The 15,428-nt window shown below is 36.4% G+C and overlaps 2 protein-coding genes across 4 annotated transcripts in view; both read right to left on the bottom strand.

Annotated features, from left to right (window-relative positions):
• Positions 1-6,505, bottom strand: part of mfsd8 (major facilitator superfamily domain containing 8) — a 28,246-nt gene extending 21,741 nt beyond the window's left edge. For 2 of the 3 annotated variants that reach the window (XM_079850833.1, XM_079850835.1), the window contains exons 1-2: positions 6,408-6,505; positions 6,278-6,322 (exon numbers count right to left, since the gene is read on the bottom strand). Coding sequence is in view for 1 of the 3 variants with exons in the window: in XM_079850834.1 (XP_079706960.1) it covers positions 6,278-6,318 (41 nt within the window). In the remaining 2 variants the exon portion in view is untranslated. The remainder of the gene's footprint in view (positions 1-6,277; positions 6,323-6,407) is intronic. The other variant, XM_079850834.1, reaches the window with a different exon arrangement.
• A 506-nt stretch (positions 6,506-7,011) lies between these two features.
• Positions 7,012-12,813, bottom strand: LOC307147467 (E3 ubiquitin-protein ligase TRIM15). The gene is made up of 11 exons (XM_079852210.1): positions 12,762-12,813; positions 12,157-12,218; positions 11,849-11,979; positions 11,647-11,745; positions 10,057-10,188; positions 9,792-9,929; positions 9,492-9,620; positions 8,697-8,748; positions 8,558-8,584; positions 8,159-8,185; positions 7,012-8,056 (listed from the first exon to the last, which is right to left on the bottom strand). Exons 2-11 carry the CDS (start codon positions 12,179-12,181, stop codon positions 7,524-7,526), a joined length of 1,293 nt encoding a protein of 430 aa, XP_079708336.1. The 5' UTR covers positions 12,182-12,218; positions 12,762-12,813; the 3' UTR covers positions 7,012-7,523.
• Between the last annotated feature and the right edge of the window lie 2,615 nt (positions 12,814-15,428).

The raw sequence follows: 15,428 nt of genomic DNA, 5'->3' as shown, positions 1-15,428 counted from the left end.
GAGATGGCCTATACTTTAAATACAGACTCCTCTATTAATGCCATTCGCCGGTTTATGTGTCATCATGGTCAAGTTGCCCAGTTGAGATCAGATAATGGTACAAATTTTGTCGGAGCTGAGCGGGAGCTGAGGGAAGCAGTAGCTGGGTTAGACGAGATCCAGCATGCATTGTCATCAACGGGACTTAAGTGGATATTCAACCCTCCTGCCGCGTCTCACATAGGTGGAATTTGGGAGAGGCTTATTCGGCTTGTGAAAAAGGTGTTGCATTCAACCATTAGACAACAAACTATGGATGATGAAAGCTTTCAAACTCTTCTGTGTGAGATAGAAGCAATCCTTAACGTCCGTCCTATTACGAAAGCCTCTGACGATGTGAACAATCTTGAGGCACTTACGCCTAATCATATTCTCCTCCTAAACCACTAATGATTCCTGTAGTTTTCGATGAAGGAGATTTGTACATCAAGAAACAGTGGAGAAAGGTACAATACTTAGCAGATCTCTTCTGGAAAAGATGGGTAAGGGAATATTTACCATTACTACAAGAGAGACAGAAACGGATAAAACCACGAAGAAGCTTTACCGTGGGAGATATTGTTGCTCCTCACGGCTCCTGGTTGATGGGAAGAATAATTAAAACCTATCCTGATAAAAATGGATTTGTTCGATCAGTCCAACTGAAGACAAAAACAGAGCAGCTGGATGGGCCCGTGTTCAAAATCTGTTAACTACTAGAGGCTGAGCACTGAAGCTGAATCGGAATTCACATACAAAGACATTTATGGCTCCTTATGTATATGTTGTTTAATTGTGAATTTACATTATTACAATTATGGGGCAGGTGTGTAAGAGCCAAATGTAATTTGTTCAACCATTAGATGGTGTGCACCAGTGGTGCAGGTGAAAGCCACACCTGTTCAATCACATGATATTTAAACTTCTAAACTGGGTTGAATCAGGAAGGGACAGGTGGCGGGAATATATGGTTCTTACCATAGAACCAATGCCTTTTAAACTCTGTAAACACACATCTCATTAAATGGACAACAAACTGTTCAAACGGATACCGCTGTGTGGACATTGTTTTAACTATGCGTGAAGAACACCTTACCACCTTTCCTGGGCTTATAGGAAAGCCACTACACCATCTATTTGTAATATAAACAATTCTAGACACTTGCACCTTAATAAGTTGCACTATCTGTACATTGTATGCTCATTTGTCTATATAGTTTTGCACTTTTGCATCTTTTAATATTTTGTCTGTTTGCACCTTGTATAATGCAGGATATATCTGTATATAGTTTGCACATTTTTGTATATAGTTGGTATCTTTTGTGTAAAGTTAGTTCTTTTACATCTATTTGTAATATAAACAATACTAGACCATTGCACCTTAATACGTTGCATCTTGTGCAGTTTGCCCATTTGTGTATATAGTTAACACTTTTGCATCTTTTTTTTATATTCTGTCTGTTCCTGCTGTTTGCACCTTGTATTTATTACTGTAAATAAATAACAATAATGTGACTTTATAACAGGTCTTTATTTACATGGTTGCAGAAGGCCATCAGGTCATTCCGCACACCAACTGCAGCTCTGGTGGGGTGGGCCCTTGAAAGGTGACGTGGATCTAGTGCTTCCAAAAGATTTGTGTCCCCTGCCCACACAGTTGTGTAAAGCAGAACAAGCTTCCACAATGTTAAGTGCTTTGTCTGGCAGACATTCTTGTGGTCGCCCAAGGATTTGCTACCTTACCACCAAAATGCCAAAAGCATTCTCAATCACCCGTCTGGCTTTGGAGTGAAGGTAATTGACCTCTCGCCGGCCCCTCCCTCAAAACGGCCATTGTCCAATCACACATCATAGCAACCGTTACTATGTGAGCAGGTCCGACAAACATTGACTCCAAGCAAGATGGTGAAGCGGTGCGCCCACGGCGTTTGTAAATCGGACACTAGATACCCCGAGAGATTGTCTGGAGGAGTTGTGTTCTTTCCATTCCCAAAGCCGAAAACACAACGTGAGCGGTGCCTACAATGGATAAAACAGTGTGGACGGCCCCACTCCCAGTTAAATGTGTCAAACATTACAAAGCATAAATATGTCTGCTGGCGGTGGTATGGATGGCTACTTAAAGGTTTATTTGTTTGTTTTTTTCTGATCTGAAAAATTATCCTATCTGTAACTCAAAAAACATAATATTGTCTGAACCGCGATTTTTGTGATCTGTTGCCCCCCTAATAAATATTATAGTAAGTGCATTATGAAAGACAATCAATGAAAGTTATTTAGATGCAAATTAAGGCTATGTCTGGTTAAACAGTTATTGAGTGATTTCATTTATTGTGCTTTGTCAACTTGAAGCATGAATTTGAGAAAGAAAATAATTTTTGGAAGAAAATGCACCACATACTTTTGTCAATGATATATAGCTAAAAGATTGTAAAAGCTTTCAGTTCACCCTGCCTAATTGTAGTTGAAAAGTCAAATTAAGCTTGATTAATGATATACTGTGACTGATCAAATAAACTACAGCATCGAGAATATAACTCCCATGTGTTGCAGCATTTAAAATTTTAGTCATAGTTTTATGCGAAAAAACACACATAAGAAATAATTGCTGACAGCACTTTTATTTTCAGAGACAGTTTTTTCTTTCACACAAAAACACAACAGTGAGTGTCTTTCAATGCTTTTAAACACTTGTTTCCTTGTTCTTTGTAATATCACAAATGATATGTATGAACACCGGTAAGCATTAGCCTCGATAGAGACGTAGATAGTAGTCGTGTCTCCATTGCGTATTTTTATATTTTGAATATATCCCTCCACTGCATACTGTAACCCCTTTTGCCTCGATCTGGAGGATATCGCGGAGGTATTGCTCCAAAAAAGTTCACTGACACGCACGGGTATACCTCATAGACAGTAAAAGAAATGGACACAGCGACCCCATTGGATTCAACGGAGAAAAGTGAAGTCAATTAGAAGCACTCACTTCCTGATGGCTGAGCGTACTGCGCAGACTCACACTGAGCTTGACGACGTAGATGTGACGTAAGCAACCCGTCTGTCTTCTAGTAGCTGTGCCAAGAGAAATCTGAATCATTCCCTTCCGAAACTTGCAGAGACGGAGAGTGTGAGTAGGAGCTGTCCATGAGCTAGGAGCAGGAGCAACTTTTGCTAAGTATTCTGATTAATTATTTTGTCATTTTGCCTCCACGTCCCCCCGATTGCCCGCGAGCTTCTCCTCCTGTCCATACGGTAATCTCTCTACTGTGCGACAGAGAGTCGCGTGGTTATGACGCAATCGTTAGCCTATTTTTACAAAAACTGCATCTATGGGGCCATAACGTAAGATACAAGGTAATGGAGCCTTTTATACATTTTCATGTTTCTTTAGAAATAAATAATGGACAAATGGAGTCTTTAAATGCCTCAGATGTAAAGTTATTCGCTGTCAAAGTGACGCCAAAATGAATGGGAGTCAATGGAATGCTAACAGCAGGTAGGGGTCCGCTAATCAATGGCGGCGCCCGGGGAAGCTTCAATATTTTATGAAACATTACCCCCCTGGTATACCTCTTCCCGTCATGGCAATCTGTCGCGCTGGTCGTGTTTGACCATTTGTTTGTCGGACGTAGCAACAGTAACTAAGGGGGGCGGGGCTCGGCGAAAGGCTAATTGTAGGTCTGCTTATCCATGGGTTCATCCCTAGGTAGCAAAACAACAGTATTAATTGATAGGCAATCATTGTGTACCAATGCAGCAGTGATCAGGAATATATATATACACATATATACAATATACAAAGTACTATTACATGAAATTAATTTTGTCTGTGACATAGGCCTACCTGGAAAGGGGCGCGTGAGGTTGTTGTGGGGAATACAGCATAACCAAATATCACATGTGGGATTTGGACTCCTGTTCCAGGAAGATTTGCTGGTGGGGGCAGATTCAGTTTGTGTTCAAGAAGCATAGAACCAAATCGGCTCTCCTCAAAGATCTGGCGTCTGTCGCAGGAAGCCATCAGAACAATGGAGTGTGCTTTCCGTCTATGGTGCCAACACAGTTCGGAAAGTTCACAGTTGCCAAAAATCAGCAGCAATATCTTCCCATTGGGCGACTGAAGGGCAGGGTGCTTTCCACAAAGCTTTACATACTATGGAAGAAACTGTGGTTGACGAAAGTTTGTAGCTAGCTGCTACAGCCTGTTGGCTTCCACCAGAAGCTCAAATTCGAAGGGTGATTGTCAGTCTCTATATAATGTTTACAGGCATATGATGAACCAAATCGCCGACATCCGAAAATACCTGAAGTGCATTTCCTCGTCCATGTCCCTCAGTGGCCGAACAAGCACAGAAAATTCACCCTACTTCTGCCTCAACCGGTTCACGGGTCACACATACCATCTCCTCCAACGCCTTCTCTCATTTCTACATTTTAGTTTTAGTAATTTCACTAAAATGAACTGTTTTTCCATGTTGATCAGCTCCAACTCCAACATGATCCACTTGTTTGTAGTAGCCTAAACTCAAAACAGCTGCGAAGAAACTAAACACAGTGGAACATAGAAACCCCACCGGAAACTAGCGTTTTGGCTGTGTAATTGCAGAGTAACGCAGACAGAACGCAGAAGTATAAATGCTTATGACGGAGAAGTAGCCTACACTAATGCGTACAATCGACGCAGAAGTATAAATTGGCCTTAACTGTGAGTTGATAGACCCGGCGTCTTGACACGTCACATGCAGGACTTGAAACGCCCATACAAAGCAAAGCGATAAAGCATAATATAAAAGGGACAGTCAACTCATTATAATATGCGGTTATAGTTATATTTTTTCCGGCATCACTGGGGCCCTGGGCTTAAGCCCAGATAAGCCCATGCATGGCTAAAAACATCAGTCACAAATGATATGATTAATATTGATGCATATAATGTCTTCAGATCTGATCGTGCAAAAAAAGGAGGGGGAGTTGCAATATATGTGAAATCTAATTTAAACTGTTCCTGCATACAGTCAATCAGCAAACCAAATGGCCTTGAACTTTTAGCACTCAAAGTAAATCTTTCTGGTTCGGATATTGTTGTGGCTGGATGTTATCGCCCGCCTTCATCTTCAGTTGAGGTATGTACTTTACTTGCAGATTTCTTTCACGACTGGACTAAACATGAACTGATCATACTCGGCGATTTCAACTGGGACTGGCTGTCGCCATCTTCTGATCTTTTTAAAGAGACTTCTGACTCTCTTTGCTTGGTACAGTTGATTAATTAAACAACCAGGATGAATCAAAAGGATATAGACAGATCCACTTTACTGGATTTAATTTTAACTAATGCTTCCCACAGATACTCATCTATTGGTGTTTTTTGCAATGATATTAGTGATCACTGTGCAGTTGTCTGTGTGAGAAATTGTAAAACTCCTAGAACTTAACCACGTTATATTTATAAAAGACTTTTTAAGCATTTTAATGATCAAGCTTTCCTACGCGATCTCTACAATAGTGATTTGGGTGTTGTTTTATGCATGCCAGATGCATGGAATGTGTTTATCACATATGTGATAAACACATTCCAATCAAAAGATTTAAGATAAGGGGGTAAAGATAACCCTTGGTTCAATGACACTGTTTCTACCTTTATAAAATACTGCTTGAGCTAATGCACAAAATTAATCAAAAGTGCAAAACGTGATTATCTGAATCATAAGTCAATTCAAAGTGACTTATGATATATTTATAGTCTAGAATTGGCATTTTGCGTAATCAACAACATTGGCATTACTACATAACATTCAGTGGCACATGCCATACAGATACTGTCCCCAGAGCCGTCGCAAGGGCTGTGCCAAGCGTGTGACCGCACAGAGCCTTGCACCAAAATAAAGTGACAGGCGACTTGCTGATGTAAGCCAGTGGTTAAAGTTTTGGTTTTTGTTCTTCAAAATACTATAATAGTTAAAAGACACAGCTAAAAGTGAGACTATGTGTATCATGATAGATACTGTTATAATACGTTTAATTGACTTTTAAAAATGTTACTCAAGTATGTTAAGACATACGGCGGCACATGTTCCGCGACGAATGTAAGTAGCATATGCCACTATCCACTGGCACATGCCAATAAGTGCTATACTGATTAAAACCGCTACTTGAGTAGTGATGATAATAAATGTTGTGATCTGGTATTATGTATTTGTATGTGCCATTAGCAACATTCAGCGTAACAAACAAAAATGAACGTAATGCCACAACAAACCTTTTCAGGAGCATCGGTGTTTCTTTCCAGTCCGTGCGCATGATTCTGGACACAGTCAGTTTTATTAGCGTCTACGAGAAACAAAATCGTTTGGAAGATATGATAATGAACAATTATGCAATTAACATACACAAAGGCTGATAACAAAAGTTGTTTCCAGAAACAATAAAAATCAAAACACGTTTTAGTGAGCAGCGGCAAGCACCAACAGGTTAGAAAAGTTCATCTAATGGCTTGGGATTGGGACGTGTTTAACATTTGCCGAAATATCCCGCCCCTGGCTAAAAGAGATACTGTGATTGGTTGGTTATACCACTGAGTGACAGTCTGCTTGCCCAATCCTATAGGTTAGGGAGAGTCTAGATTTTTTTAACAAATTAATCTGGAATTAAACATTGCCTAATTTGGAGAAGAAGTATTTGAAGCGTGAAGCGTTTGTTTTACAATCTGCTTGTGCATTGCTTTTAAAGGCTCATGAGTCTTTCCCCGTGATATTTGATGAAAATTATGTACGGTATTTAAATGGACAGGTTTTTCTTACACTTTTACTCTGGCTCAAAGTCCTCTTCTGGCCCCTTCCGTTTTCCGTCTGAGCACATGTCCACACAAATATTAATTTGTGAATGATTTCTTTTTAATGAAAGTTGAAACTGTCAACTAAATACAGCATTAAATTAGACTTAAATTATGTGTTCTCAGTACAGCAGTGCAGTTAGAACAATAATACACATGGTGACCTGCATTTTATTTTTTATTAATACACATATAATCATCCAGTTCATCTATGAAAAATAGAATGATTAACCTTTTAATATACATTATCTACACAAACATTGATAGGCTTATAATAAATATCTTATTTAGATGTTTAAAGGATGAACATAGAGATGCATGGCTAAATAATGCAGTCTTATTAAATATTTGTGTCAAAACACATACCGTTCCTTATACACGTGAAAGTAGACAAGCTTAGATACATATATAATTATTGAGCCAGATAAAATATGCAAAGATACATTTTATAAATGGATAAAGAGATCCAGGAGTAGCAATCATGTTATAAATATAATGGACGTGTATAGCTGTGTATAATAGCTCTCATTAAGCGGGTCCAGCCCACCATAATGTTGAATCCTCTGAAAGTCGCTATTAGGAGTTTCTTTTTAGTTGAGAGTAGATTTGGTTCCAGTGAGTTCTAAATGTTCAAACGAAAGTGCAGAGTGAAAGATGAAAACCTGCCTTGTTGTTAAAAGCGGCAATGCTCTTTAGGAGACCATATGGTTATAACAGACCTGCCATCCAGCAGGGCAAAGAAAGGGTACAGCTTCTCACGAAAGTGTCCTGTGAAGGTGAAGATGTGTGATTTGTTCTCCGCGTTGTAGAATGAAATCTGTCCCTCCTCATAATCAATGTATATTCCCATTTTCCGGGGCACCAGCAGCAGAGGTAGGGCCGTTTCAGGATTGGTGCAGGCATAGAACTGTCGTGTGCTGCGCCACAGGACCCAATAACCATTAGAGGGATTCATTGGAAAGCGGCCATGCCTCTTTGAAGAAGCAGTCGTCACTCCAACTTTCCAATAACCATTGTTTGCAAATTCCACTTCCCAGTAATGGCGGCCACTCATGTAGCCCTCCCAGCCTAAGACACAGGGCAATCTATCAAAACGCTGAAGGCTGTATGGCAGATCTGCTTCTGCTAGGCCCTCCTGAACCTTCTTGTGGTCATCAGAGAGCTGCAGCCAAGGGTTGATGGTCATGGGATCAAGACTTACATCAGCTATTTGAGAGAAAGACATGAAGGTTTTACGACTAATGCATTTGACACTTTGTAAATGCAAGAGTGAAGGGAAAGTCTTATTTAAATATGATATAAACTTACCTCCTGCACTGACAATCCAGCTCCAGACTGTGAAAAATAAGAGAAAATGATCTCAATATTGAGTTTAGATACCAGATCTTACTACTTACTACTGACTTGCTAAGAATAGTAGACATTGCGACAGCTAGACTAACACATTCGTATGGCAACTCGTAACTATTTTACATTTTGGTGAATCGGTGGCTAATTCACATGAATTCATATGATCTCTTTTGTACGCTTTCATATGACACACCATTGACGACTAAGTTTAGGTAGACCTTAATGCTTACTTTTGTCTAAAAATGATTCATGTACAAATTCATATGAAATCTCCACCTCATAAAATTGGGTTGGTTAGTCATACTAGTGCTTTGTTAAATATCTCAAATGTGCTGAGAAAAGTTCTAAAAGAGTTACCTGAATTAGGGATGTATCGTGGCATGCCTGTTTGAGAAAAGAGAACAGAGAAAGGAGTTATGAATATTAATTTAAGTGGTGTAGGCTACTCATATTTACAAAATTAATAATGATATTAGTTAGATTTTGGATCCCTCACCAGCTTTCCAGGTACGCTGCTTAGCTGAAAGCCACAGATGAGGAACCATGCCCTAAAATAAATACAAAAACAAGCATTAATAAACAATTTTAATAAAGGGATCATATGAACAACCCTTGATCTCTTATACTGTACTTAAGGGTTAAAATAGCATGATGTATTTACAGACTTTAAGTTGCAAATCAAACAAGTGAACCTGTCGCCAAACTGTTCCCACACAGATAACACATTAATCAAACCATTCTTCAGCTAAGTTACATTTTATATATTACAGCTATTTCATTTCATCATCATTTAATTCATTATTTTTCATCACATATGATGTTTCTCTGTCACTGTACATAATAAATGTCTCTCAAATGCAAATGCTCGAACTTATGTTACAGATGGCAATAACTGGTCAACGTACAGTAAACCAAAGATACCTTTTTGAACTTTGCTCTTTAAACAACCATAATGATTTCGTTTTTCCATCCATACATTTATCAGAACTATTTAATCTTTGAAGCAATTTAGGCAATTTCATTTTATAGTCTCACACCTCACCCCTGATAATAAAACATATATTACATATTATATCGTAAGTATGTAATGTTATTGTTGGTATCAATAAGATAAAGTGCTTCAATATTGACAGAATATTCGTCTCTGGTTTCTCAGTTAGATAATTGCTATTTCTTCACATAAAAAGGCACCACTTTCCAAAACTTTCCCTAGATTTTGCATGACTGTATTGTATACTACACCATGTCCCAAGCAGAAATACTCAAAGCAGTGCATTCACAGCCATCCCACCTTGCTGTCTTCCTTCAGCAAACTCCAAGTAATGAACTCCAGCAGTGGCATGAGGGAAACCAGCTTCTTCTTCCTCAGTCCCAGGAGACGCAACATCTGTGCCAGCTCATCTCCCAGCATTCCACAGCTCTGCACAGTCAACAAATATGACTATGCATTATATTAAAGAGTCATTTCACAAGTGGATACCGATTCTAAGAAAGCAGAAAACCACAACTGGACTTTGGATCACTTAATGTGTTAGTAACAACAGATAAGACACCATCGCTCTAGATAATATAGATATTTTTGTTGTCCCACCTCTGACACACTCTGAATCTCTCTGGCCCACTCCGTGATCCTCTTCTGCACCACCTCACTCTGATCTTTATCCTGCTTTGTGTCTTCTTCCTCCTCCTGATCAATCCTCTCCTTTATCCAAGAATGATTTTTAGACAGCTGAGGATCACACAGGCACACAGAAAGCTTAGTCACCCTATATGGTTGAACTGAAGTCGATCTGTATGTATTCCAGAACAGTACCGTATGATTGAGATGTCTTTTTTTGAATTACAGTCAAATTCACCTTGTCTACGCTTTGAAGTTCACTGGCCCACTGAAGAATAAGCTTGCGGCTTTCTTCAATACTGCGTTCAGTTCTGCGGTCTGTCTGCCGCTCTGACGGTCCGCTGCATCCTTCACCGGGATCATCCTCATTCTGTAAATCACATGCACACATTTACAAATCATTTATAGATGGACAATATATATGTACCATATCTGTTATCTGATGATATTACAATATTAGTCGATGTTGGATATTTAATTATTCTTATTCATTTACCCTATTATATTATATTTGTCGTCATCTAACATGCACTTCATCTTTTAAAACACCAATTTAAAAACACGGTTAAATGTAATCTTTTGCGAATTTCAAAATGAGTATCCATTTTTCATACTGTACATTATGCTGTAATGCCTAAATTTACTTGTAGTTAATATTTTTATTTAGACATATAGTATAGATATTGTTTTAATTTATCTGTAATCAACCATAACATGACATAACATGAGTTTTAAAATCAGTGAATCCCTAAAATCATTCTTCCTCTGCCATCTCCTAATGCAATTTTTGTTCTTGATGACAGAGACACATTGTTTATTGAATGCTTCAAGTGCTCATAAACACCCTTAAGGCCTCTTTTATAACAAGGCAGATAAAAACTAAATAAATTACTATAATAAATATTATTATTATTATTATTATTATTAGTAGTAGTAGTAGTAGTAGTAGTAGTAGCAATTTCATTTATTCACTCATATTACTTTTTTAAAAACTTATCTGATAACCCCTTAACCCCCAGACCCAAACCACCCTCGCACATCCTCACCACAGACATGGTGTGACAAGGCCCAGAATTACAGATGCACAATTGCTAGGCTATTGAAATGTATTATCAGTTACCCTGGGCTCACATAAACTAATCTAGCACTATACATGTCTCGCATAGCAACGCTTATCACATGATAGCATGTATTATAAAAATTTATTGGTTTGAGTTTGCACGCAAAGAGGAGTTTGCCAACAAATGATTACGTGAGCCGTTAAACACATCAGTCTTTTGAAGCATGGAACGTAAATCTCTGAATTGAAACTTTTTTAAGATAGTTTTCTTTACAATGCCTTAAGTTTACTGAACTATTTTATTGTTATATTCATACATATAAAACAATATAACAATAAAATGATAATAAAATAATACAGGAAAATTAAAGCATTGTAAAGACTACTGTCTCATTTTCGATTCAAAGAATTACATTCCATCCTTATCCTTATGTATATATATATATATATATATATATATATATATATATAGCTAAAATTACATATATGTATATACATAAATATATATATATATATATATATATACATACATACATACATACATACATATATACACACATATATATATATATATATATATACATATATACATACATACATACATACATATATACACACACACACATATATATATATATATATATATATATATATATATACACACATATACATATACACATGCACACGCAATATAACATTACATATATGTATATATACAGTATAGTAAAATAAATGATATTGTAAATTGTAAAATAATTTGTGGCTGACCTTACAAACTTGTGCCACCTGTTGCTTCCAGTGGTTGATGAATCTGATGCACTCTTCCAAGCTGCGGAGGTCCTGCAGGCCCTGCTGACGTTGCCTTTGCTGGAAACAAACATGAAATATTTACCACGAGCACAAATTATTGTGATCATGACCCAACATGGATCACAGACCATAACATCCCCGAGTTAGTTAGAGTTGTTACCTGTGAACGGGTAGAAAATCCACTACAGCTCTTGAAGGGGCTGGTGGGGGCAGAACTGTGGACCTGAACAGTTTCCTCTGGTAGCGTCCAGCGCACGGCCCCAATAGAGTTACTCTGCTTTTGGGGCCCTTCTGCAGAGGAACAGAAAGAGGGAAGGTTTTTGACTTAGTTAGATTTGAACTGGTGTAGAAATCAACATCTCACACAACAGTTTGAAATGAATGTAATGTTAAATAAGCAGAAATACAAGCAGTACAGACAGTTGTGTTCTATTAAAAACAGAGAGAGAACATGTGTCAGAGCCATACTTTTGTCCTTCAGGATGCTCTTCATCGTGTATGGCTTTGTGTTATATATTACAGCACAACACCTATAAGAGGGATATTTTTTAGAGGGACATATTTAAAAGTTATTAATATTATCAATGCAAATTAACTTATTAAATGAAACACATTTACTAAACCTTGATGATGAAGAACATAAAATAATAATAATACATATATTATGCTTTAATGATAATAATAATGAACTAGAATAATACATGTATTAACTTATATTGTAAAAATATGTATATTATACAATGTTTTTGTTAGAAATTTTAAATATCATAAAGTACTATTAATATATTTATATTATTCAAATAAATAACAAATGTACACTAAAAATAAAAATTATTATTATTCCTGATACTCAAAGAAGATGATGGGTTTTATTTCCAGGGAATGCATGAACTGATAAAATAGATTGAATGCAAAATATGTTGCTTTGGATAATTGTCTGTCAAATGCATAAATGCAATAATAATCATAATACTTCTGTCAAAGCAATTAACAATAATATTCATTTCTCAGTAATGGCATGTTGTAACTGACATCACGATAAAAGCTATGCATGAGACTCAAAAGAGACTTACCCTAGATGAAGAGTCGGGATGGTGAATGCTGAAGGTGTCTGGTGAAACTGAACGTTGGCGCTCTCTCAGCCCTAGTTTTAGCTCATCCTGCATGGTTTGAACTTTGGACCTGGATTATTACGATCATGATTCTATGAGGTGGAGGCCAAGGAAAGCTACGTGATGAGATATGAGAGTCTTTCCCAGCAATGATTCAGACAGTAGTCAAAATGGCATGATGCCAGGAATAAAGAGAGCGAATACACTCACGCAGTGCGTAATGCCACATACATTTACTGATTCAGTGGACAATGGACATATCTATAGGAGAGAGCAGGGCACACTTATTTTAAATACTTCCACACATGCCAGCATGACGAAACTTACTGTATTTACTAGTTGCCATATCAACATTATATAGAGACAAAATTGTGCCAAAATTCATATCACTGAACATTTAATTAACCATAACAAAAGTAAATTAATATGTTAATTTTTCATCTCTATTTTAAATTAGACAAACCTGATATTATTTTAATCTCCAATATGTTATTTAACAGTTGATATAGTTATGTAATGCTTGCTAACTAGCAGAAGACACTAGCCGGGTTTAAATCCCATGTTGCACAGATGGGGAACGTGCCCCTATTACAACTATTCTATTCTATTCTATTCTATTCTATTCTATTCTATTCTATTATATTCTATTCTATACTTTTATTAATTCTATTGAGAAAACATGAGAAAAAGGTGAATAAAGACAGAGTCAATGTTCAGAAATGATGAATTATTTTTATGTTTTGAACTATGCTGTATAGCTGTGTTTTCCGATGTGTTCGTTGTCAAACTCCAAAATTTTTTTCTTTTTAATGATTAAAAAATGCCATTATTTTATATGAAAAAGTTAATAATTGAAGAGTTCAGATGCAAAAGCCTCTAAGTGCCATCTGAAATGTTCTTCTACAATGATCATTTTTATCAAGCTTGTATATTTAAATTCAGTAATTTCACTTAAATGGCAATGAAAATTACATATTAATTGTCATTTAAGTGAAATTACTGAACTTAAATATATGAGCTTGATAAAAATGATCATTCTAGAAGAAAATTTCAGATGGCACTTAGAGGCTTTTGCATCTGAACTCTTCAATTGTATTTTATTGAGAAAATATTTTAGTTTGACTATTTTTTATTAGATCAGATAATATTTTAATCTGTCATATGGTAATGTTACAATGTGCTCCTCACATGTTACAATGTACCCCACCTATGGGGCATGCTCACATTTCACTTCCATTATTTTGGGGTATATCAAGAAAATAGTATACACTGTATTAATAAAACAAAACCACATAATTGTACTAGACATGTGTGAAAGTAATGTGGGAAAAATAAATACTCTGATCCCTAAGTAGATTTACACAAACTGAGAAAGTCAAAAAGCGTTACGTTGTGCCCCGCTCTCAATGTGGTTGTTAATCAGATTTCATTCAATAAACTTTTGCATAATACTTAAAAGGCCTCACATTTGTGTGGGCATCCTTCCTCTGCATGCACACAGTAGATATAAAATGTGGATGGTTATATTATATGACTATAAACAGGTTACATAACTTCAGAAAAGTAATGCTGTACAAATGTAAGGGAGTTCAATAGCAAAGGATTGTAAAAGTTGCTATGATGGTAAATACCAGTAAACCGAGCAACTGCTGCTGACCTCATAAACCTTTAAAGGAAGTGAACATGTATTTAAATAAATTCTCATTATGGTTGTTCGTTCACAAGCATGTATTTATATCATCACAACCAAAAATGTAATGGCAATGACATGTCATTTGAACTTTGTGGAGAAAATGATGATTATTATAACTACTAAGGATAGCTGTTCGCATGAACTTTATTTCAGTAACATGCTGTTCTACACACTAAAATTTCATAAGAGTTGGATAATAATTTTGTTGAAATGGACATTTTCAATTTTATAATCCATAAACCTTTAAGTCTCTCCTTGTGTTCACCGTGTTTTCCATGAATCGATTGGTGTGATTAAATAAATAATAATCTCCAATTAAATACTGAATTAAAATGTAGGTATATAAACCAGGTGCATAATTGTAATATGTATTTTAATTTAAATAGAATTCAAATGTAACAAAATGTTTAAAAAAATATAACCATTATAAACATGTCTAGTACTAATTATATACACAATTAATCCTGTCCACAATATGCTTTTTATCTAGAAACATTTAATGTCTGACATGCCACCAATAGACATTTGTACTTATTTTATTTATTATGTACCATGGGAGAGTTTAAAAGAGGGGGGGGGGGGGGTGTCAATATTTATTTTATAAAAGTTAGCTGAACAATGTAGTGCAATTTTGATGGCTGCGTTAATGTAACAGCATTGAACTAAAAAAATGTCTAGATGTATTATCGGTTGAAAAGTGTATGTTATATATCATGGGACAATGGACATAATTGCTTAGAATTACATTAAAATACATTATTTATGTCTTGTCCTGAATCTGCACAAGTTAAAATACCAGCTGAGTGACTGTTGAATTTGAATTGCAATTCAGTTAATTCCTCTTTCTTGCAAGATTAACAATTATGTGCTTTTGAAACCTAAATGTCCCCAACACTTTGGCCAAAGTCAGTCTGAATCATGTCCGAATATAACAA

Source organism: Squalius cephalus (assembly GCF_949319135.1).
Source record: "Squalius cephalus genome assembly, chromosome: 19".
Taxonomy (NCBI): domain Eukaryota; kingdom Metazoa; phylum Chordata; class Actinopteri; order Cypriniformes; family Leuciscidae; genus Squalius; species Squalius cephalus.
The sequence above is the reverse complement of the archived record's forward strand: the minus strand, read 5'-3'. Positions and strand labels throughout refer to the sequence as shown.

Excerpts from the sequence above, each read along its gene's own strand:
- LOC307147467 (XM_079852210.1), bottom strand. The coding sequence starts at position 12,181 with ATGAAGAGCATCCTGAAGGACAAAA. Across the intron at positions 8,186-8,557 it reads ACGATACATCCCTAATTCAG|TCTGGAGCTGGATTGTCAGT; the intron begins GTAACTCTTTTA and ends TATTTTTCACAG. Across the intron at positions 8,057-8,158 it reads CTGGATTGTCAGTGCAGGAG|CTGATGTAAGTCTTGATCCC; the intron begins GTAAGTTTATAT and ends TCTCTCAAATAG.